The 24,037-nt window shown below is 46.2% G+C and overlaps 1 protein-coding gene across 12 annotated transcripts in view; it reads left to right on the forward strand.

Moving 5' to 3' along the window:
- Positions 1 to 24,037, forward strand: part of LOC139420082 (trafficking kinesin-binding protein 1-like) — a 95,400-nt gene that overhangs the window by 66,947 nt on the left and 4,416 nt on the right. For 4 of the 12 annotated variants that reach the window (XM_071169832.1, XM_071169883.1, XM_071169831.1 and 1 more), the window contains 14 exons: positions 8,384 to 8,460; positions 8,678 to 8,794; positions 9,272 to 9,372; positions 13,480 to 13,588; positions 13,840 to 13,918; positions 14,277 to 14,407; positions 14,691 to 14,765; positions 15,321 to 15,458; positions 15,942 to 15,977; positions 17,764 to 17,840; positions 17,947 to 18,180; positions 18,985 to 19,292; positions 20,859 to 21,287; positions 23,295 to 23,397. In XM_071169832.1, the coding sequence (XP_071025933.1) occupies positions 8,384 to 8,460; positions 8,678 to 8,794; positions 9,272 to 9,372; positions 13,480 to 13,588; positions 13,840 to 13,918; positions 14,277 to 14,407; positions 14,691 to 14,765; positions 15,321 to 15,458; positions 15,942 to 15,977; positions 17,764 to 17,840; positions 17,947 to 18,180; positions 18,985 to 19,292; positions 20,859 to 21,287; positions 23,295 to 23,397 (2,014 nt within the window). Of the gene's footprint in view, positions 1 to 8,383; positions 8,461 to 8,677; positions 8,795 to 9,271; positions 9,373 to 13,479; positions 13,589 to 13,839; positions 13,919 to 14,276; positions 14,408 to 14,690; positions 14,766 to 15,320; positions 15,459 to 15,941; positions 15,978 to 17,763; positions 17,841 to 17,946; positions 18,181 to 18,984; positions 19,293 to 20,858; positions 21,288 to 23,294; positions 23,398 to 23,855; positions 23,956 to 24,037 lie in introns of all 12 variants that reach the window. The other 8 variants (XM_071169874.1, XM_071169848.1, XM_071169839.1 and 5 more) reach the window with 6 other exon arrangements.

Genomic DNA, 24,037 nt, shown 5'->3' on the forward strand with positions numbered 1-24,037 from the left:
TACGGACACCTATCTGAGATTACAACAATTAGAACTATACCAGGCCTGGCCTATACCCTACCAGCCTGTGTTTGCTGCCCTACGGACACCTATCTGAGATTACAACAATTAGAACTATACCAGGCCTGACCTATACCCTACCAGCCTGTGTTTGGTGCCCTATAGACACCTATCTGAGATTACAACAATTAGAACTATACCAGGCCTGGCCTATACCCTACCAGCCTGTGTTTGCTGCCCTACAGACACCTATCTGAGTTTACAACAATTAGAACTATACCAGGCCTGACCTATACCCTACCAGCCTGTGTTTGGTGCCCTACAGACACCTATCTGAGATTACAACAATTAGAACTATACCAGGCCTGGCCTATACCCTACCAGCCTGTGTTTGCTGCCCTACGGACACCTATCTGAGATTACAACAATTAGAACTATACCAGGCCTGGCCTATACCCTACCAGCCTGTGTTTGGTGCCCTATAGACACCTATCTGAGATTACAACAATTAGAACTATACCAGGCCTGGCCTATACCCTACCAGCCTGTGTTTGGTGCCCTATAGACACCTATCTGAGATTACAACAATTAGAACTATACCAGGCCTGGCCTATACCCTACCAGCCTGTGTTTGGTGCCCTACAGACACCTATCTGAGATTACAACAATTAGAACTATACCAGGCCTGGCCTATACCCTACCAGCCTGTGTTTGCTGCCCTACAGACACCTATCTGAGATTACAACAATTAGAACTATACCAGGCCTGACATATACCCTACCAGCCTGTGTTTGGTGCCCTATAGACACCTATCTGAGATTACAACAATTAGAACTATACCAGGCCTGACCTATACCCTACCAGCTTGTGTTTGGTGCCCTATAGACACCTATCTGAGATTACAACAATTAGAACTATACCAGGCCTGGCCTATACCCTACCAGCCTGTGTTTGGTGCCCTATAGACAACTATCTGAGTTTACAACAATTATAACTATACCAGGCCTGGCCTATACCCTACCAGCCTGTGTTTGCTGCCCTACAGACACCTATCTGAGATTACAACAATTAGAACTATACCAGGCCTGGCCTATACCCTACCAGCCTGTGTTTGCTGCCCTATAGACACCTATCTGAGATTACAACTATACCAGGCCTGGCCTATACCCTACCAGCCTGTGTTTGCTGCCCTACGGACACCTATCTGAGATTACAACAATTAGAACTATACCAGGCCTGGCCTATACCCTACCAGCCTGTGTTTGCTGCCCTACGGACACCTATCTGAGATTACAACAATTAGAACTATACCAGGCCTGGCCTATACCCTACCAGCCTGTGTTTGCTGCCCTACGGACACCTATCTGAGATTACAACAATTAGAACTATACCAGGCCTGACCTATACCCTACCAGCCTGTGTTTGCTGCCCTACGGACACCTATCTGAGATTACAACAATTAGAACTATACCAGGCCTGACCTATACCCTACCAGCCTGTGTTTGCTGCCCTACAGACACCTATCTGAGTTTACAACAATTAGAACTATACCAGGCCTGACCTATACCCTACCAGCCTGTGTTTGCTGCCCTACGGACACCTATCTGAGATTACAACAATTAGAACTATACCAGGCCTGACCTATACCCTACCAGCCTGTGTTTGCTGCCCTACGGACACCTATCTGAGATTACAACAATTACAACTATACCAGGCCTGACCTATACCCTACCAGCCTGTGTTTGCTGCCCTACGGACACCTATCTGAGATTACAACAATTAGAACTATACCAGGCCTGACCTATACCCTACCAGCCTGTGTTTGCTGCCCTACGGACACCTATCTGAGATTACAACAATTAGAACTATACCAGGCCTGGCCTATACCCTACCAGCCTGTGTTTGGTGCCCTATAGACACCTATCTGAGATTACAACAATTAGAACTATACCAGGCCTGACCTATACCCTACCAGCCTGTGTTTGGTGCCCTATAGACACCTATCTGAGATTACAACAATTAGAACTATACCAGGCCTGACCTATACCCTACCAGCCTGTGTTTGCTGCCCTACGGACACCTATCTGAGATTACAACAATTAGAACTATACCAGGCCTGACCTATACCCTACCAGCCTGTGTTTGCTGCCCTACAGACACCTATCTGAGATTACAACAATTAGAACTATACCAGGCCTGGCCTATACCCTACCAGCCTGTGTTTGCTGCCCTATAGACACCTATCTGAGATTACAACTATACCAGGCCTGGCCTATACCCTACCAGCCTGTGTTTGCTGCCCTACGGACACCTATCTGAGATTACAACAATTAGAACTATACCAGGCCTGGCCTATACCCTACCAGCCTGTGTTTGCTGCCCTACGGACACCTATCTGAGATTACAACAATTAGAACTATACCAGGCCTGACCTATACCATACCAGCCTGTGTTTGCTGCCCTACGGACACCTATCTGAGATTACAACAATTAGAACTATACCAGGCCTGACCTATACCCTACCAGCCTGTGTTTGCTGCCCTACAGACACCTATCTGAGTTTACAACAATTAGAACTATACCAGGCCTGACCTATACCCTACCAGCCTGTGTTTGCTGCCCTACGGACACCTATCTGAGATTACAACAATTAGAACTATACCAGGCCTGACCTATACCCTACCAGCCTGTGTTTGCTGCCCTACGGACACCTATCTGAGATTACAACAATTACAACTATACCAGGCCTGACCTATACCCTACCAGCCTGTGTTTGCTGCCCTACGGACACCTATCTGAGATTACAACAATTAGAACTATACCAGGCCTGACCTATACCCTACCAGCCTGTGTTTGCTGCCCTACGGACACCTATCTGAGATTACAACAATTAGAACTATACCAGGCCTGACCTATACCCTACCAGCCTGTGTTTGCTGCCCTACGGACACCTATCTGAGATTACAACAATTACAACTATACCAGGCCTGACCTATACCCTACCAGCCTGTGTTTGCTGCCCTACGGACACCTATCTGAGATTACAACAATTAGAACTATACCAGGCCTGACCTATACCCTACCAGCCTGTGTTTGCTGCCCTACGGACACCTATCTGAGATTACAACAATTAGAACTATACCAGGCCTGGCCTATACCCTACCAGCCTGTGTTTGGTGCCCTATAGACACCTATCTGAGATTACAACAATTAGAACTATACCAGGCCTGACCTATACCCTACCAGCCTGTGTTTGGTGCCCTATAGACACCTATCTGAGATTACAACAATTAGAACTATACCAGGCCTGACCTATACCCTACCAGCCTGTGTTTGCTGCCCTACGGACACCTATCTGAGATTACAACAATTAGAACTATACCAGGCCTGACCTATACCCTACCAGCCTGTGTTTGCTGCCCTACGGACACCTATCTGAGATTACAACAATTAGAACTATACCAGGCCTGGCCTATACCCTACCAGCCTGTGTTTGCTGCCCTACGGACACCTATCTGAGATTACAACAATTAGAACTATACCAGGCCTGACCTATACCCTACCAGCCTGTGTTTGCTGCCCTACAGACACCTATCTGAGATTACAACAATTAGAACTATACCAGGCCTGGCCTATACCCTACCAGCCTGTGTTTGCTGCCCTACAGACACCTATCTGAGATTACAACAATTAGAACTATACCAGGCCTGGCCTATACCCTACCAGCCTGTGTTTGCTGCCCTACGGAGACCTATCTGAGATTACAACAATTAGAACTATACCAGGCCTGGCCTATACCCTACCAGCCTGTGTTTGGTGCCCTATAGACACCTATCTGAGATTACAACAATTAGAACTATACCAGGCCTGGCCTATACCCTACCAGCCTGTGTTTGGTGCCCTACAGACACCTATCTGAGATTACAACAATTAGAACTATACCAGGCCTGGCCTATACCCTACCAGCCTGTGTTTGCTGCCCTACGGACACCTATCTGAGATTACAACAATTAGAACTATACCAGGGCTGACCTATACCCTACCAGCCTGTGTTTGCTGCCCTATAGACACCTATCTGAGATTACAACAATTAGAACTATACCAGGGCTGACCTATACCCTACCAGCCTGTGTTTGCTGCCCTATAGACTCCTATCTGAGATTACAACAATTAGAACTATACCAGGGCTGACCTATACCCTACCAGCCTGTGTTTGGTGCCCTATAGACACCTATCTGAGATTACAACAATTAGAACTATACCAGGGCTGACCTATACCCTACCAGCCTGTGTTTGGTGCCCTACAGACACCTATCTGAGATTACAACAATTAGAACTATACCAGGCCTGGCCTATACCCTACCAGCCTGTGTTTGCTGCCCTACGGACACCTATCTGAGATTACAACAATTAGAACTATACCAGGCCTGGCCTATACCCTACCAGCCTGTGTTTGGTGCCCTACAGACACCTATCTGAGATTACAACAATTAGAACTATACCAGGCCTGGCCTATACCCTACCAGCCTGTGTTTGCTGCCCTATAGACTCCTATCTGAGATTACAACAATTAGAACTATACCAGGCCTGACCTATACCCTACCAGCCTGTGTTTGGTGCCCTATAGACTCCTATCTGAGATTACAACAATTAGAACTATACCAGGCCTGACCTATACCCTACCAGCCTGTGTTTGCTGCCCTATAGACTCCTATCTGAGATTACAACAATTAGAACTATACCAGGGCTGACCTATACCCTACCAGCCTGTGTTTGCTGCCCTATAGACACCTATTTTAGATAAATAGCCTCATTGTCAAAATCCCAAAGTATCCCTTTAACCCCAAAGAAAGAACACACAGGAGCTGTCTGGTTGGGAGTTAGTTAGGAGTAAGGTTAGTGAGGAGTAACCACAAGGTTAGTTAGGAGTAACCACAAGGTTAGTTAGGAGTAACCACAAGGTTAGTTAGGAGTAACCACAAGGGTAGTGAGGAGTAACCACAAGGGTAGTGAGGAGTAACCACAAGGTTAGTGAGGAGTAACCACAAGGTTAGTGAGGAGTAACCACAAGGTTAGTGAGGAGTAACCACAAGGTTAGTGAGGAGTAACCACAAGGTTAGTGAGGAGTAACCACAAGGTTAGTGAGGAGTAACCACAAGGTTAGTGAGGAGTAACCACAAGGTTAGTGAGGAGTAACCACAAGGTTAGTGAGGAGTAACCACAAGGTTAGTGAGGAGTAACCACAAGGTTAGTGAGGAGTAACCACAAGGTTAGTGAGGAGTAACCACAAGGTTAGTGAGGAGTAACCACAAGGTTAGTGAGGAGTAACCACAAGGTTAGTGAGGAGTAACCACAAGGTTAGTGAGGAGTAACCACAAGGTTAGTGAGGAGTAACCACAAGGTTAGTTAGGAGTAACCACAAGGTTAGTTAGGAGTAACCACAAGGTTAGTTAGGAGTAACCACAAGGTTAGTGAGGAGTAACCACAAGGTTAGTGAGGAGTAACCACAAGGTTAGTGAGGAGTAACCACAAGGTTAGTGAGGAGTAACCACAAGGTTAGTGAGGAGTAACCACAAGGTTAGTGAGGAGTAATCACAAGGTTAGTGAGGAGTAACCACAAGGTTAGTGAGGAGTAACCACAAGGTTAGTGAGGAGTAACCACAAGGTTAGTGAGGAGTAACCACAAGGTTAGTGAGGAGTAACCACAAGGTTAGTGAGGAGTAACCACAAGGTTAGTGAGGAGTAACCACAAGGTTAGTGAGGAGTAACCACAAGGTTAGTGAGGAGTAACCACAAGGTTAGTGAGGAGTAACCACAAGGTTAGTGAGGAGTAACCACAAGGTTAGTGAGGAGTAACCACAAGGTTAGTGAGGAGTAACCACAAGGTTAGTGAGGAGTAACCACAAGGTTAGTGAGGAGTAACCACAAGGTTAGTGAGGAGTAACCACAAGGTTAGTGAGGAGTAACCACAAGGTTAGTGAGGAGTAACCACAAGGTTAGTGAGGAGTAACCACAAGGTTAGTGAGGAGTAACCACAAGGTTAGTGAGGAGTAACCACAAGGTTAGTGAGGAGTAATCACAAGGTTAGTGAGGAGTAACCACAAGGTTAGTGAGGAGTAACCACAAGGTTAGTGAGGAGTAACCACAAGGTTAGTGAGGAGTAACCACAAGGTTAGTGAGGAGTAACCACAAGGTTAGTGAGGAGTAACCACAAGGTTAGTGAGGAGTAACCACAAGGTTAGTGAGGAGTAACCACAAGGTTAGTGAGGAGTAACCACAAGGTTAGTGAGGAGTAACCACAAGGTCAGTTAGGAGTAACCACAAGGTCAGTGAGGAGTAACCACAAGGTCAGTGAGGAGTAACCACAAGGTCAGTGAGGAGTAACCACAAGGTCAGTGAGGAGTAACCACAAGGTCAGTTAGGAGTAACCACAAGGTCAGTGAGGAGTAACCACAAGGTCAGTGAGGAGTAACCACAAGGTCAGTGAGGAGTAACCACAAGGTCAGTGAGGAGTAACCACAAGGTCAGTGAGGAGTAACCACAAGGTTAGTGAGGAGTAACCACAAGGTTAGTGAGGAGTAACCACAAGGTTATTGAGGAGTAACCACAAGGTTAGTTAGGAGTAACCACAAGGTTAGTTAGGAGTAACCACAAGGTTAGTGAGGAGTAACCACAAGGTTAGTGAGGAGTAACCACAAGGTTAGTGAGGAGTAACCACAAGGTTAGTGAGGAGTAACCACAAGGTTAGTGAGGAGTAACCACAAGGTTAGTTAGGAGTAACCACATTGAAGTTGGATGTTGTTCCTACCCTTGTGTTTCCTCTGGCGTCTTGGGAACCTGCTCTGACGTGCTCATTAGTAGATAACAAACTGTGGCTGGAGAGATTGAGAGAGAAGTGGAAAGGGCAGGAGTAAGTTCCAGGTGTCTTATTAGAATATGCCTTTAGATGACAGTTGAAGTTCAACAATCATTTTAATATGCAGTTTAGCTTTTTATTTTACCAAGTTCTTCTTTGTTTTATATCTAAAATGGATGAAATGTTTTTATTTATTTATGACTAAATATATATATATATATATATAAAAGCAGTTTAGGCCTCCCGAGTGGCGAAGCTGTCGAAGTCATTGCAATGTGGTGCTAGAGGCATCACTACAGACCCGGGTTCGATCCTAGGCTGTATCACAACCGCCAGTGATCGTGAGTCCCATAGGGCAGCGCAAAATTGGCTCAGTGTCGTCCGGGTTAGGGGAGGATTTGGCGAGGGGGGGCTTTACTTGGCTCATCGCGCTCTAGCAACTCCTTGTGGCGGGCCAGACTGACTACGGTCGTCAGTTGAACGGCGTTTCCTCCGACACGTTGGTGCGGCTGGCTTCTGGGCTCAGCGGAACGGTGTTAAGAAGCTCGGTTTGGCAGGTCATATTTTGGAGGACACATGACTTGACCTTTGCCCCCCGAGCCCGTTGGGGAGTTGTAACGATGAGACAAGATCTAAAAAGGGGGTAGAAATAGGCTCAGGGTTGAGTGCTATATATACTTAGTCATGTTTTGCCAGTGACAGTACATCAGCTGGGAATAACATAACATTGTATTAACAGAGAATGACACTGCAGCTTGGCAACGTGCTGTTATCAGCTCAGCTGGGGTGAGGTTGAGGTGAGGTCAGAGTCCAAACCATCTCACTTGTCATTTCCTCCATCTCAATAGTCTTTCCTGGATCCCTCCTCTCCTGTCGTCTCTCGGTTTTTCCAAAACCTCAGAGGGAAACCTTACAAACCCGTTTCCTCTCCTCGAATCCTTTCCTGGATTTCCTCTGGCGTTTTGAGAAAGCTATGAGGTGAGGAAGGGTTGAGAGGACACAAGGAAACGAGGAATCAAGGAAACAGTATTGAGACAGGGCCAGTGTGTCAGTCTACCTGATAATAACAACTTGCTAAAGGTCTCTGAGGTCATCAGGCAGGGCTGTGTGATGTGTACAGTAGGTGGCCCTCTGATAGCTCAGCTATTTCAAATATCCGTCTGTCTGCCCTGCCCCAGCTGTTTATCAGTCAGGCATACATACAGTACATGACTGCACTCAAATATGGCCTAGCTGTTAACTGTGTTTGTCCTCTGTTATCTCTACAGCTGTTAACTGTGTTTGTCCTCACTGTTGTCTCTACAGCTGTTAACTGTGTTTGTCCTCTCTGTTGTCTCTACAGCTGTTAACTGTGTTTGTCCTCTCTGTTGTCTCTACAGCTGTTAACTGTGTTTGTCCTCTCTGTTGTCTCTACAGCTGTTAACTGTGTTTGTCCTCTCTGTTGTCTCTACAGCTGTTAACTGTGTTTGTCCTCTCTGTTGTCTCTACAGCTGTTAACTGTGTTTCTCCTCTCTGTTGTCTCAACAGTTCTATGTGCTGAAAGAGTGGGCCAGATGACTAAGACGTACAGTGACATAGATGCTGTTACTCGTCTGCTTGAAGAGGTAAGAGAACCTGGTCTATCACTTGGAGCACATTCATTTACAATGCTGTCTGTTTGGATAGTCAAATCTACCGTTCAGACATCTCTCTGCCAGGCCAAGTTAACCACATCATAGGACAAGTCAAACATTGTCATACATTAGCAACTGTCTCCCTTTGACCTGATTCCTAGATCATGATGCTCAGCCCCTCTAACCAGCCCCTCTGTCTCCCCTGCAGAAAGAACGGGACTTGGAGCTCGCCGCCCGCATCGGCCAGTCACTACTGAAGAAGAACAAAACCCTCAGTGAGAGAAATGAATTCCTGGAGGAGCAAGTGGAGCACATTCGAGAGGAGGTGTGTGTGGAGTGTGTGTACGTGTGCTCTTTTCTCTCTCAGAACCAGGAGAAGATGTGACATAATGTTGATATTTTATCTCTCTCCCCATTTCTCACCCTCTATGTCCCCCTCTCGATTCTCACCCTCTCTGTCTCCCTCTCTCATCTCTCTCCCTTCTCATCCTCTGTCTCCCTGCCTCATCTCTCTCCCTTCTGATCCTCTCTGTCTCCCTCTCTCATCTCTCTCCCTTCTCATCCTCTGTCTCCCTCCCTCATCTCTCTCCCTTCTGATCCTCTCTGTCTCCCTCTCTCATCTCTCTCCCTTCTCACCCTCTATGTCCCCCTCTCCCTTCTCACCCTCTCTGTCCCCCTCTCATCTCTCTCCCTTCTCACCCTCTGTCCCCCTCTCTCATCTCTCTCCCTTCTCATCCTCTCTGTCCCCCTCCCTCATCTCTCTCCCTTCTCATCCTCTCTGTCCCCCTCTCTCCCTCTGCAGGTTTCTCAGCTGCGCCATGATCTGTCTATGAAAGATGAGCTTCTCCAGTTCTACACTAGTGCAGCAGAGGAGAGTGAAGGAGATTCGTCCACCTGTACCCCGTGAGTCTGCTATCTGTCATCCCGACCTGTGAGATTAGCCTGGTTCCGATAACGGTTTGTGGTTTATAGCCAACTCCTATGGTTGTTGTTCTGCTAAAGGCAGCAACCGGACCTGTTCCCCTCCACTCATCACATCCACGTTTTCCTCTTAAAGCAAAACTCCTTCATTTTGCCGTTGTCAGTAAACCCCCACTATGCCACTATGGTCTGTCGTAAGGTCTCTCTGCTCTTGTTCCTCCCACTTCTACTCTCCTTTTACAATGATATAACCTTTCAACTTAAAGGGCCAATGCAGCTGTTTTTATTTTCGATATCAAATCATATCTGGGTAACAATTGTGTACCTTACTGTAATTTTGTTTTCAATTAAAATGGTACAAATTAACAAAAATTTAGCAAAGAACAATTACTTAGCAAAGAACAATTTCTCAAGCAAGAATTTAGCCAGGACTGTCTGGGAGGGGGGACTGGGGAGTGGGGAGGGGGGACTGAAAACAAGCTGTTTTTGGGAGAGATGTTTGGAACTCTCGTATTGTTCTATTAACAAATGTAAAACTTCAACCCACCAAAACAGGCTGACATTTCATGCGGTCTTCTCAAACAGCTCTTACACTAAAAAGGCATTGTCATCATTTTCACAGTATTATTCCAACCTCAAAGTGTGGATATGTGTATATATAACACAGAAAGTCTAGTTTTTGGCTGCACTGGGCCTTTAAGCTCTTATTTCACTGGTCCCACAAGTCCATCCAAAGGACAGGTACTTGATATGTTTTGTGGCTCCTGCTTAAGGACGGCTTCAAGGCTGTTTTCTTTAAGATGAATAAAGGCCTTTGATTTGTTTGTCCAGAAAATCCCCCTCTTCTCTCAGACAGAGGTACTGTGACCCTGTGTGACACTGAGGCAGCAGGCTGGGTTGGTTTGTTGTGTTCTCTGACAGAGGTACTGTGACACTGAGGCAGCAGGCTGGGTTGGTTTGTTGTGTTCTCTCAGACAGAGGTACTGTGACACTCAGGCAGCAGGCTGGGTTGGTTTGTTGTGTTCTCTCAGGGGGAAAATACAGACAAACTGACCTGTTTCTCTTACCCCTCAAACACAGAGCGGTTGGGTGAAAACCAGGACCGTGGCATTCCCATTAGTGTCTTAATGGCAGACACTACCAGGTGTCCTGTTACACTGGTGGTAAAACATTGATTGACTGTTCCATCTATCCTTGTTGTCTAAATTATGCAGAAGGTTCCAGTCTGGTCTGTATATGGTGTTGAACCCCTCTGCCAGCTCTGCCCAGTCATTGTAAAGTCTTCGAAAGCCAAGTGAACAAACAGATCACCGACCATCTCGAATCCCACCGTACCTTCTCCAATATGCAATCTGGTTTCCGTGCTGGTCAGGGGCGCACCTCAGCCACGCTCATCGTCCTAAACGATATCATAACCACCATCGATAAAAGACAGTACTGTGCAGCCGTCTTCATCGACCTGGCCAAGGCTTTCGACTCTGTCAATCACCGTATTCTTATCAGCAGACTCAACAGCCTTGGTATCTCAAGGCCCTCTGGCAGTCTCTATGGGGGTGCCACAGGGTTCAATTCTCAGGCCGACTTTTTTCTCTGTATATATCAATGATGTCGCTCTTGCTGTGGATGATTCTTTGATCCACCTCTACGCAGACGACACCATTCTGTATACATCTGGCCTTTCTTTGGACACTGTGTTAACAACCCTCCAAACGAGCTTCAACGCCATACAACACTCCTTCCGTGGCCTCCAACTGCTCTTAAGCACTAGTAAAACTAAATGCATGCTGTTCAACTATAAATACCTAGGTGTCTGGATAGACTGTAAACTCTCCTTTCAGACTCATATTAAGCATCATTAAGCATCATTGGGGCGCAGGGTAGCCTAGTGGTTAGTGTTGGACTAGTAACCGAAAGGTTGCAAGTTCAAATCCCCGAGCTGACAAGGTACAAATCGTTCTGCCCCTGAACAGGCCAATGATGCTTAATATGAGTCTGAAAGGAGAGTTTACAGTCTAGCCAGACACCTAGGTATTTATAGTTGTCCACTAGGCCGTCATTGAAAATAAGAATTTGTTCTTAACTGACTTGCCTAGTTAAATAAAGATAAAATAAAATCTCCAATCCAAAGTTGAATCTAGAATCGGCTTCCTCTTTCGCAACAAAGCATCCTTCACTTATGCTGCCAAACATACCCTCGTAAAACTGACTATCCTACCGATCCTTGACTTCGGCGATGTCATTTACAAAATAGCCTCCAACACTCTACTCAGCAAATTGGATGCAGTCTATCACAGTGCCATCCGTTTTGTCACCAAAGCCCCATATACTACCCACCACTGCGACCTGTATGCTCTCGTTGGCTGGCCCTCACTACATATTCGTCACCAAACCCATTGGCTCCAGGTCATCTATAAGTCTTTGCTAGGTAAAGCTCCGCCTTATCTCAGCTCACTGGTCACCATAGCAACACCCACCCGTAGCAAGCACTCCAGCAGGTATATTTCACTGGTCACCCCCAAAGCCAACACTTCCTTTGGTCGCCTTTCCTTCCAGTTCTCTGCTGCCAATGACTGGAACGAATTGCAAAAATCACTGAAGTTGGAGACTTATCTCCCTCACTAACTTCAAACATCAGCTGTCAGAGCAGCTTACTGATCGCTGCATCTGTACACATCCCATCTGTACACAGCCCATCTGTACACAGCCCATCTGTACACAGCCCATCTGTACACAGCCCATCTGTACACAGCCCATCTGTAAATAGCCCATCTGTAAATAGACCCATCTGTAAATAGACCCATCTGTACACAGCCCATCTGTAAATAGACCCATCTGTAAATAGCCCATCTGTAAATAGCCCATCTGTACACAGCCCATCTGTAAATAGACCCATCTGTAAATAGACCCATCTGTAAATAGCCCATCTGTACACAGCCCATCTGTAAATAGACCCATCTGTACACAGCCCATCTGTAAATAGCCCATCTGTAAATAGACCCATCTGTAAATAGCCCATCTGTACACAGCCCATCTGTAAATAGACCCATCTGTAAATAGACCCATCTGTAAATAGACCCATATGTAAATAGCCCATCTGTAAATAGACCCATCTGTAAATAGACCATCTGTAAATAGACCATCTGTAAATAGACCCATCTGTAAATAGACCCATCTGTAAATAGCCCATCTGTAAATAGACCCATCTGTAAATAGACCCATCTGTAAATAGACCCATCTGTAAATAGACCCATCTGTAAATAGCCCATCTGTAAATAGACCATCTGTAAATAGACCCATATGTAAATAGACCCATCTGTAAATAGACCCATCTGTAAATAGACCCATCTGTAAATAGACCCATCTGTAAATAGCCCATCTGTAAATAGACCCATATGTAAATAGACCCATCTGTAAATAGACCCATCTGTACACAGCCCATCTGTACACAGCCCATCTGTAAATAGACCCATCTGTAAATAGACCCATCTGTAAATAGCCCATCCAACCAACTACTTACCTCATCCCCATATTTTTTTGTATCTTTTTTTTCTGCTCTTTTGCACAAAAGTATTTCTACTTGCACATCTATCACTCGTGTTAATTGCTAAATTGTAATTACTTTGCCAGTATGGCCTATTTATTGCCTTACCTCCTTACTTAATATGCACACACTGTATACAGATTTTCCATTGTGTTATTGACTGTACGTTTGTTTATTCCAGGTGTAACTCTGTTGTTTTTGTCGCACTGCTTTGCTTTATCTTGGCCAGGTTGCAGTTGTAAATGAGAACTTGTTCTCAACTAGCCTACCTGGTTAAATAAAGGTGAAATAAATTTAAAAATTATCCTTTGGTGGATATGATTCCCTGTTTTTACAAATCTCTGTCCCAAATGGCAACCTAGTCCCTATGTAGTCCACTACCTTTTACCAGGGCTCATAGGGCTCTGGTCAAACATAGTGCACAACATGTTGAACTACGGGCCCTGGTGGTCAAAAGTAGTTCACTTCGTAGAGAATAGGATGCCATTTGGGACGAAGCCTATGTCTCTTGTCACTTACTGACCGGTCACTGTGTCTCGTCCACACAGCATCCGCCACAATGACTCCACACTGTCGGTGCCAAGATACTTCCCCCTGGACTCACTGCAGAAGAAACTCAAAGACCTGGAGGCAGAGAACATCTCTCTCAGATCAGAGGTAAAGCCATGTCGCTAACTAACCCTGTGTCTAGTTCTGTGGCGGTGTCCTGCTGACCATACTGTGAAGGAGAGGTCAGATATTAATGTCATTGCTTTGGGGACCGAGTATTTTCATAGTAAACCAGAGGTACCAGTGATAATAGGACTGGAATAAGTACTGCTGCCAATACTTTACACCCAGCTCTCCTGCTGTGTGATGATGATGATGATGATGATGATGTGTGGCTGCATCCTGTCATCCCCCACCAGGCCAGTCACCTGGAGACGGAGACAGAGGAGTACGAGGAGAAGGAGCAGCAGCTGGTCAACGACGTCGTCAAAGAGCTGAGTGAGTAACATACACACACACACACTTACACACACACGGCTCAGGTCTCACCTCCTCTGTCCCCTAGGCCCTCTGAGAGAAAGCAAAACAGGGCAGTGTTTCATTCCAATAAGGATGTTCCCTCTGCCCTTGTTCACTCCCCTTCACACTTCTGATAGGACTGGATGTGTGAGAGCCATATGAGGAGAACTAGGTGGAGATATTACTAACACCTAGCTAGGCCGTTAACATCATGTATCACTGGAGCTACATTTTAAGTGTTGCTATGGAGGAGGTCTATGAGAGGTCAACAACACTGATTCATGGTGGATGCTCATTGCTCATGTCATTTATTTTGCCCGTCCCGTGTACCCACTAGGAGATGCCAACCACCAGATGTCCACCCTGGCGGAGGAGCTGGCGAGGAAGACGGACGACGGGTCTCGCCAGCAGGAGGAGATCACACACCTCCTGTCCCAGATCGTAGACCTGCAGAAGAAGTCCAAGTCTGTGAGTGGCCAGGCCAGTAATGACCCAGACTGCCTGCCACGGTCCAGGCCAATGGACACGTTCCAGGTCGCCTTTCTTACAGTCCCGCTCTGCAGATTCTTCTGATGTCACAACGCCTGGAGAAGTAGAACCATATTCATAATATAGACATCTTCAGAAAGGCACAGCTGCAAAGACGCCGACCTGGAACACAACTAGTCTGTTATAGCTGTTGTCAGTGTGTCGATGATGATGTGTGTGAGCTTATAGCCCTAAGGGACTAACAGTCACGTCTGTTCCACAGTATGCAGTGGAAAACCAAGAGCTCACCCAGCATCTAGGGGCTGCCAAAGATGCCCAGCGCCAGCTCACTGCTGAGGTACAGTAAGGCCTCATTAATCAATTACCAAGAGGACAATAAGCACTGCCTAACGAGACCCAATTACCACGCTAGGGATGTTTTCCATTATGCCAGGGGTGTCAAACTCATTCCATGGAGGGCCTAGTGTCTGCTGGTTTTTAGTGTTTCCTTTCAATTCAGACCTAGACAACCAGGTGAGGGGAGTTCCTTACTAATTACTGACCCTAATTCATCAATCAAGTACAAGGGAGGAGTGAAAACATGCAGCCACTCGGCCCTCCATGGAATGAGTCTAGTGGAAGTTGGGTTATATAATTCAATACAATACAATCTCTAACCATATTTAAATAGAATCGTGTTTGGTGTCCCCCTGATGCTTCAACACCATATGATTATCATTTACATTATTTACAACAATTGTGATATTGTCCATATAGTTTTCTGATAATCTCCTTGCTCGTCTTCTCTTGCGCTTTCTTTTCCCTCTCCTCTCCTCTCCTCTCTCTCCCCTCTCTCTCCCCTCTCTCTCTACTCTACTCTACTCTACTCTCACCTCTCTCTCCCCTCGTCTAGCTGAGGGAGTTGGAGGATAAGTATGCAGAGTGTATGGAGATGCTCCATGAGGCCCAGGAAGAGCTGAAGAACCTCCGGAATAAATCACTACCTCTCAGTACACCCCGACGCTTCCACTCCCTGGGCCTGTTCCCTATGGTGAGACACACATACACAGGGGTCAGAGTAATAAATCACTACCTCTCAGTACACCTCAACCCTTCCTGTTCTCTATGGACAGACTAGAGGGAGGGAGCATGAGAGAGGAGGGAGGGAGGGAGCATGAGGAGGGAAGGAGGGAGCATGAGAGAGGAGGGAGGGAGGGAGCATGGGGAGGGAGCATGAGAGAGGAGAGAGGGATAGAGAATGAGAGAGGAGGGGGGGGCATGAGGAGGGAGCATGAGAGAGGAGAGAGGGATAGAGTATGAGAGAGGAGGGGGGGGAGCATGAGGAGGGAGCATGAGAGAGGAGAGAGGGATAGAGTATGAGAGAGGAGGGGGGAGGGAGCATGAGGAGGGAAGGAGTGAGCATGAGGAGGGAAGAACAGATTGAAGCAGAGTGGAATGGAGAGAGGGCTGTAACTGGTATAGAGGGGAAATGGATTTCCTTTCATCAGGTTTTGTTTTCAACCCCATTCCTCAGGTGTCAGATGTTAACAGCATTGTTTATGCCGAGGGGGTGAGTGGACAACTTGTCTATTGCATCTCTGACTGCTTGATGTGTTGCCACTCACCACCAGTGAGGAGCAGGGAGGTAACCCTAATGCCCTGGCCACGACGTAACTCCCCAGCCCCAGAACTGTGATGTAAATGTAATGTAGAGAGAGGTAGACACCTTATCTGTATTAGCATCTAGCTGTAGTGAATGTGGTCTGTGGGGAGAAGGAGATGGCTGGTATTGACCCTGTAGAGAGAAGTAATGTTTTGAGGTGTTTACAGTAGGATTAACAGGCTGGGTTAGTTCCCATGTAACCCTGTTACTTCCGTGTGATGGATCCTGTCTTGTTTTGTTTGTCCAGAATCCATTGGCTGATTTTTGGGGCCCAGAAGATTCTCTAACAAATTAACCCAATTCAGTCACATAGTCTCTCTAGAACATGGGTCTCCAACTCTGTTCCTGGAGAGATACCCTCCTGTAGGTTTTCACTCCAACCCTGTTCCTGGAGAGATACCCTCCTGTAGGTTTTCACTCCAACCCTGTTCCTGGAGAGATACCCTCCAGTAGGTTTTCACTCCAACCCTGTTCCTGGAGAGATACCCTCCTGTAGGTTTTCACTCCAACCCTGTTCCTGGAGAGATACCCTCCTGTAGGTTTTCACTCCAACCCTGTTCCTGGAGAGCTACCCTCCTGTAGGTTTTCACTCCAACCCTGTTCCTGGAGAGATACCCTCCTGTAGGTTTAACTCCGTCAATTTGGCATTAGGGTTTACAATGTCAGTTTGGCATTAGGGTTTACAATGTCAGTTTGGCCTTAGGGTTTACAATGTCAGTTTGGCATTAGGGTTTACAACGTCACTCTGGCATTAGGGTTTACAATGTCAGTTTGGCCTTAGGGTTTACAATGTCAGTTTGGCATTAGGGTTTACAATGTCAGTTTGGCATTAGGGTTTACAACGTTAGTTTGGCATTAGGGTTTACAATGTCAGTTTGGCCTTAGGGTTTACAATGTCAGTTTGGCCTTAGGGTTTACAATGTCAGTTTGGCCTTAGGGTTTACAATGTCACTTTGGCATTAGGGTTTACAATGTCAGTTTGGCCTTAGGGTTTACAATGTCAGTTTGGCATTAGGGTTTATGTCACTTTGGCACAATGTCACTTTGGCATTAGGGTTTATTTACCATGTCACTTTGGCATTAGGGTTTATTTACCATGTCACTTTGGCATTAGGGTTTATTTACCATGTCACTTTGGCATTAGGGTTTATTTATTCACTTTGGCATTAGGGTTTATTTACAATGTCACTTTGGCATTAGGGTTTATTTACAATGTCACTTTGGCATTAGGGTTTATTTACAATGTCACTTTGGCATTAGGGTTTATTTACAACGTCACTTTGGCATTAGGGTTTATTTACAACGTCACTGCCTTATCAGCGTGTTGTCCTAGCGTGTCGTCCTAGCGTGTTGTCCTAGCTTAAACATCTCCCGGACACAAAAAAGTAGCTAGAAATATGGTGATCAGAGGTTATTTTTAATGAGTGCATTACGTGAGTGTTTAGTTTGCATCAACTACCTTCACTTAAACTACTGCAAAGGTTTTGCCTGCCAACTTTTGTTTTGAATCGTGACATTCTGGCATGTCTGCCTTGTGATTTGTTGGGAGAGTTGTCTGTCTGAAGAGGACACCCCCCTTTTCAACGTTACCAAGAGAATCTTTATTAATCACAGTCCCTAGGTCTGGGACTTCAGAGACTAGTCACATAGTACTCATCATCATTACTATTATTATTATTGTCTGTCCTCCCAGGACTCTCTAGCTGCTGAGATTGAGGGCACCATGAGGAAGGGGCTGGCTATGGATGACCCGGAAGTGGAAGAGCAGAAGTAGGCCCTCATTCAATACCAATATCTACTGAAGTACATCTAACCCCATTTTAGAGCTATGCTGATATTGTGTGTGTGTGTGTGTGTCTATGGTATGTGTGTGTAGGTTGCACCCCAAGCGTGTGTTTGAGACTGTGAAAAACATTAACCTGATGCGTCAGCGCTCCTCTCTGGCCCCGTCTCCCATGAACATCCCCGGCTCCAACCGGTCGTCCTGTCTGAACTCTGGCCGCTCCAGCTGCCTGTCCACGCCCCGCTCCAGCCTGTACGGAGGAGATATGGGGAGCATCCTCATAGACAACCACACCAACAGCTTCATACTGGAGACGCCTGACCACAGGTGCTGGAACTGGGACTGAGACATGACTCTACTCGCTGGCTGGCTCTCTTTCACTTTGAATATGAAATATATATATATATTTCATACTCCCGCTCGCTCGCTCTCTCGCTCGCTCTCTCTCTCTCTCTCTCTCTCTCTCTCTCTCTCTCGCGTGTCAACTCTGGAACAACAGGTCAGAGGTCGTCCCATCCATGTAGTTGTCCAGTAAAGTCTATCAGAGTGTAAACAGAGTGTTAAACCAGACGGTTCCCATGGTTTCCTGAATGCATATCTGCTATCATTGTAATTTGAATAGATCAGGGTTAGGGTTACTAAGCACTTTGCTGACTCTACAACAACACCACTGACAGCAATATCCATGGCTTTGCTGTGTAAACCAAGAGGGAAAGGAAGAAGTTTGTCTTTACTAGTTCCCATAGCAACCACGGTACAATAAAGCCAAACAGTAGTTTCTCTTGTAACAACTGATTATGTTGTGGCCCTGCACATAATGCTAGGAAAGTCAAAACGTCTTGTGTTGATGTCAAATGACCATTGGTGATTTTTGTTATTAGTTTTGACAACCGCAAATAACTGACTCTTTTTGTTGATGTCATCAGCCAGTCTTGTTGCTATTCACGTTGTTATGTACAGGACCAGTGTCTCATTGAGTACAGAAAACCAGTTATAGGACCTCTTGTTAGACTTGAATAGGACTAGATTGAATAAATAAATACAATGTACACAGTTTCTCCTGTCCTCAGCAAATGCAGGTTGATGGCCATGACTCATGTTGTCTTCTGCTCTATTCTCTCTCCCCCCCAGTATGGATGACTCCAACAAGAAACCAGGGACCCCTGGAACGCCGGGCTCTCAGGATCTGGAAGCAGCCCTGCGACGTCTCTCCCTGCGGCGGGACAACTACCTGAGCGAGCGGCGGTTCTTCGAGGAGGAGAGGGATCGGAAGCTCCAGGGGCTGGTGGAGAAGGGAGAGGTGGACAACGGCAGTATGACCCCCACAGAGAGCATCATGTCCCTGGGAGGAACCCACCCCTCTTCCATCTGGTCTGGGTACTCCTTCAGCTCCCGCTCCTACCTGCCGGAGAAGCTGCAGATCGTCAAGCCACTGGAAGGTGACTCCTCCCCCACGACCTCTCACCCTGCTGCTGGTTGACACACTGTGGGATTTAATTCACCATGATGAGTGCAGCCTCTCCACACAGTACTCCTTCTACTTCTGACTCACCCAGCCCCCGCTGCTGGTTCCACATCTACAGTTAGAGTTGAGGCTCACACAGTTCACACCGAATGTGGATCTAGCCGATCGTTCAGCATGCTGTGTTTTAGGGACCACCCACTGTCGATGTCTGACTGCCAAAACTCTAAGTGATTCTACATAATAAATATGTTTGCAAACTACGTTCAGAGGTGCCAAGTTCCAGAAACCGTTATTGGTGTGTCTGAGCTTTTACTTCGAGTTAGACCGGCCCACCACTAGCCCTGCCAAACACATTAGTTTAACCTGGTTTAGTTATCATCATGCACAGCAAATCCAGACCTGTTGCTGGTCTTTTTCACAGCATCGTTGAGGCCCTGTGCCTCTCATCCTATGTTTCATCAAGGAGAGATTACATTAAACAGCCATACAGCCTGTTACTCTAATGTCCATGTCAAATCATCTCCAAACATATCAGGCATCCTCAAAAAGCTGTCGAGAGATTTGCTACATATTTGTGTTATCTCCTGAAAGAACCTGAATGCAACTGTTTGAAATACAAGTTGGATACTGTGTTTGAGTCGATAGATGCAGTTATAGATCAGGTATGAAGCACACGTTTAACCAAATAAAATAAGTTCTTCACATTTTTATCTACGTTTTTCTTACATATTTCCCCACGTTAAAATGCGAAATATATTCATTTTCCAAATGTTGTTTTCAACAAGTTTTTCAGCTTTTTTTTTGTCAGATTAAATGGTTGATTGAAAAATCAGCAGAGATCAGAGGGCACTATATAGGGATGTAGGGTGGCATTTGGGATGTAGTCACTGTCAGGTTATACTGTAGTAGGAAACATCTAGTAGAGTATCTAATCTGGGTCTCTAGTGCCGCCTGGTGACAACACCATTAACATGCACAATGAATCAACACTTGTGAGTTCATTACATTATTACACTGCTATTACATTATCATTACACTATAATATACACTACCATTTATTACATTATTACACTATAATAATATACACAGATTAATTGCATTATCATTACACTATAATATACACTATGATTTATTACATTATCATTACACTGGGATTAATTACATTATCATTACACTATAGTATACACTAACATGTATTGCATTATCATTACACTATAATAATATATACTCATATTTATTACATTATCATTACACTATAATAATATATACTCATATTTATTACATTATCATTACACTATAATAATATATACTCATATTTATTACATTATCATTACACTATAATAATATATACTCATATTTATTACATTATCATTACACTATAGTATACACTAACATGTATTGCATTATCATTACACTATAATAATATATACTCATATTTATTACTATCATTACACTATAATAATATATACTCATATTTATTACATTATCATTACACTTTAATAATATATGCGTGTCTAACGTTTGATATTCTCCCTCCCAGGCTCGGCCACCCTGCACCAGTGGCAGCAGCTGGCTCAGCCCAACCTGGGTGGGATCCTGGACACGCGGCCTGGTGTGGTCACTAAGGGCTTCCGTCCTCTGGAACTAGACCTGGAGCACATGTACCTGTTCACTGACTTTGAGGAGGAGGACTTTGAGGTAGTGGAGGAGTCTGACCACCTGTCTGTCTCAGGCTCTACCCCCGGCTGTAGTGGCATCTCCATCCTCAGCCGGCAGGGCCTCCGTACCCGCTCCTCCTCCTGCTCCTCCTCCTGCAGCGGCAGATCCATCAACAACAACCTTCCAGAGGGAGAAGCCAGGGAAGAGGGCGAGACAGGCCCAGGCAGCACATCACTGTCGTCCCCTGCACCTCCAGACAGCGAGAACCAGGGGAACCAGGATCAGGCTGCAGCTGCTGACGGGGTGTCCGGTGAGGGAGCCTGCTAAATGGGTCACACAGGCACCGGACGTCCCAAGCCCTCCCTTCTACCTCAGGATATTGGGGCATTCATTGGCCATAGCCATCCCCTCCTCGCCTGCCCGTCGGTCCCCGATCCCTCCACGCTCATGCACACATCTCCAGACATACCCACCTCGTCCAGACGTGTCCAGACATACCCACCTCGTCCAGACACACGCACCTCGTCCAGACGTGTCCAGACATACCCACCTCGTCCAGACACACCCACCTCATCCAGACGTGTCCAGACATACCCACCTCGTCCAGACACACCCACCTCATCCAGACGTGTCCAGACACACCCACCTCGTCCAGACACACCCACCTCATCCAGACGTGTCCAGACATACCCACCTCGTCCAGACATACCCACCTCGTCCAGACACACCCACCTCATCCAGACGTGTCCAGACATACCCACCTCGTCCAGACATACCCACCTCGTCCAGACACACCCACCTCATCCAGACGTGTCCAGACATACCCACCTCGTCCAGACACACCCACCTCATCCAGACGTGTCCAGACACACCCACCTCGTCCAGACACACCCACCTCATCTAGACGTGTGCTACTATCATACCCCTTTTGAGTATATTGAGTTGAATTTATTTCAGTATTGTGTTTAATCTCCACCTCATATTCACACTGTTCCTAAAATCTCAAGATCCTTCCTTACAAATTCAGATTCATTTGAATCCTCCAGTTCTGATCACCACTTCCATCCACTCAAGTCATTTGTGTCCTATCTGGTGTCAAATCATGTTGTCGTGATTTTGTTCTCATCTTCCATCACAACATTCTTCATCTCAAAGGCATGAAGAACACTCAAAAAGCCAATTATCAGAGATGTCCTATGTTAGTGTAAACCTACATAGTGATGTAGTATATACGTATTACACACACACACACACACACTCCAGATTGAATATGTACAACCTATGGCCAGTGTCCAGGTCTCTGTGGTTTGGTTGTCGTGGTATCATATGACGTGATCTGTTAACAACGTGCTCTCACAGCTGTCCAGTAACTCACATGACACTACTGTCATCCCAAATGGCCCCAATTCCCTATACAATGCACTATTTCAACCATGGCCCATAGTGCTCTGGTTAAAAGTAGTATACTATATAGAGAGTAGGGGATCATTTGGGAAACATGTTCAGTCCATGACCCTGTTTCCTAGGAATTATTATGGAGTGGTGTGAATGTCACCTCATCTCCTGCCTTTGACATTGAGCTGCAGAGTCCACACACGGCTCCAAACAGTCAACACTGCAGAGTCCACACACGGCTCCAAACAGTCAACACTGCAGAGTCCACACACGGCTCCAAACAGTCAACACTGCAGAGTCCACACACGGCTCCAAACAGTCAACACTGCAGAGTCCACACACGGCTCCAAACAGTCAACACACCACTTCTCTCTAGTGCTTTTAGTTCAACCTGCATTGTGTTCCCTATGGAGAATCCCTATGTTCGAGTGGAACACTAATTCATGCCTGGGATATTAGGAATCTTCTGAAATCATTGTCATTCCTTTATCTGCCTATCTAATTGTTTTCAGTGGTTTAAAACGGCTTCTTCAGGCAAAAATACAGCGGTTTCATCTTTGCAATTGATGCAGCTTTAAATCATCCACTCTGTCTTTGAGTGTTTGATTTTAAGTTTTATGTTTAAAAGAATGTTGGTTCCTCTGCCCAGTACTAACCCTCTACTCTCTCCCTCTCTCTCCCTCTCTCTCCCTCTCTCTCCCCCTCTCCCTCTCTCTCCCTCTCTCTCCCTCTCTCTCCCTCTCTCTCCCCCTCTCTCTCTCCCTCCCTCTCCCCCTCCCTCTCCCCCTCCCTCTCCCCCTCCCTCTCCCCCTCCCTCTCTCCCTCTCTCCCTCTCTCTCCCTCTCTCTCCCTCTCTCTCCCTCTCTCTCTCTCCCTCTCTTTCCCTCTCTCTCCCTCTCTCTCCCTCTCTTCCTGTCTACAGCCCACTACCCTGGTAAATGCATGTCCAACACCAGCTCCACCTATACCTTCACCACCTGTCGGATCATGCACCCCTCAGACGAGCTGACCAGAGTCACCCCCAGGTTAGACAACCCTCTTACCCCACACTGGTGGAGTCCCAAATGGCTTCCCTATCCACTGTGGGACCTGGACCAACGTAGTGCACTACAGCATATAGGGAAAAGAGTGCCATTGGAGATGCATGCTGACACTGCAGTGTACCCCTGTAGCCACTAGGTGGCAGTGTCTGTCTGAATCGCTACCACTGCAGACAGTGGAAACCTCCTTGGCTTTCAGCATTGGGCTGAGAATGATAATACAGAGAGGATCATAATAAACCCATATTGCTGAAGGAAATAGTGACTCAGATTAATAATATTAATTAATGTAAAAACTAAGTTAGTCATGATTTCGTTCACTAGTACGTTTTCCTTAGCCCTGGCTGAGCCATGGTGTGTTTAACACATACCCACTGTCTGACAGCTATAATTGCCCCTCCTGAATAAAGATGATTGTATTGAATTGCCCCCATCCCTTCAAGGTCATGTGATGAGGAAGAGGAAGCCGCTCTCTATCATGTTGTTCTGAAGGCTGATTTAGAGCAGCAGGCCCACTGAGCCACGCCCCCTCCCGCCCTGTGGGTGAGACCTGTCGCATGTCACATGACTAGTAGCGTGGCCTCATTGTAGGGGATTTGGGGTCTGACTCCGTAGTGTTGGGGTT

Source organism: Oncorhynchus clarkii, chromosome 2 (assembly GCF_045791955.1).
Source record: "Oncorhynchus clarkii lewisi isolate Uvic-CL-2024 chromosome 2, UVic_Ocla_1.0, whole genome shotgun sequence".
Taxonomy (NCBI): domain Eukaryota; kingdom Metazoa; phylum Chordata; class Actinopteri; order Salmoniformes; family Salmonidae; genus Oncorhynchus; species Oncorhynchus clarkii.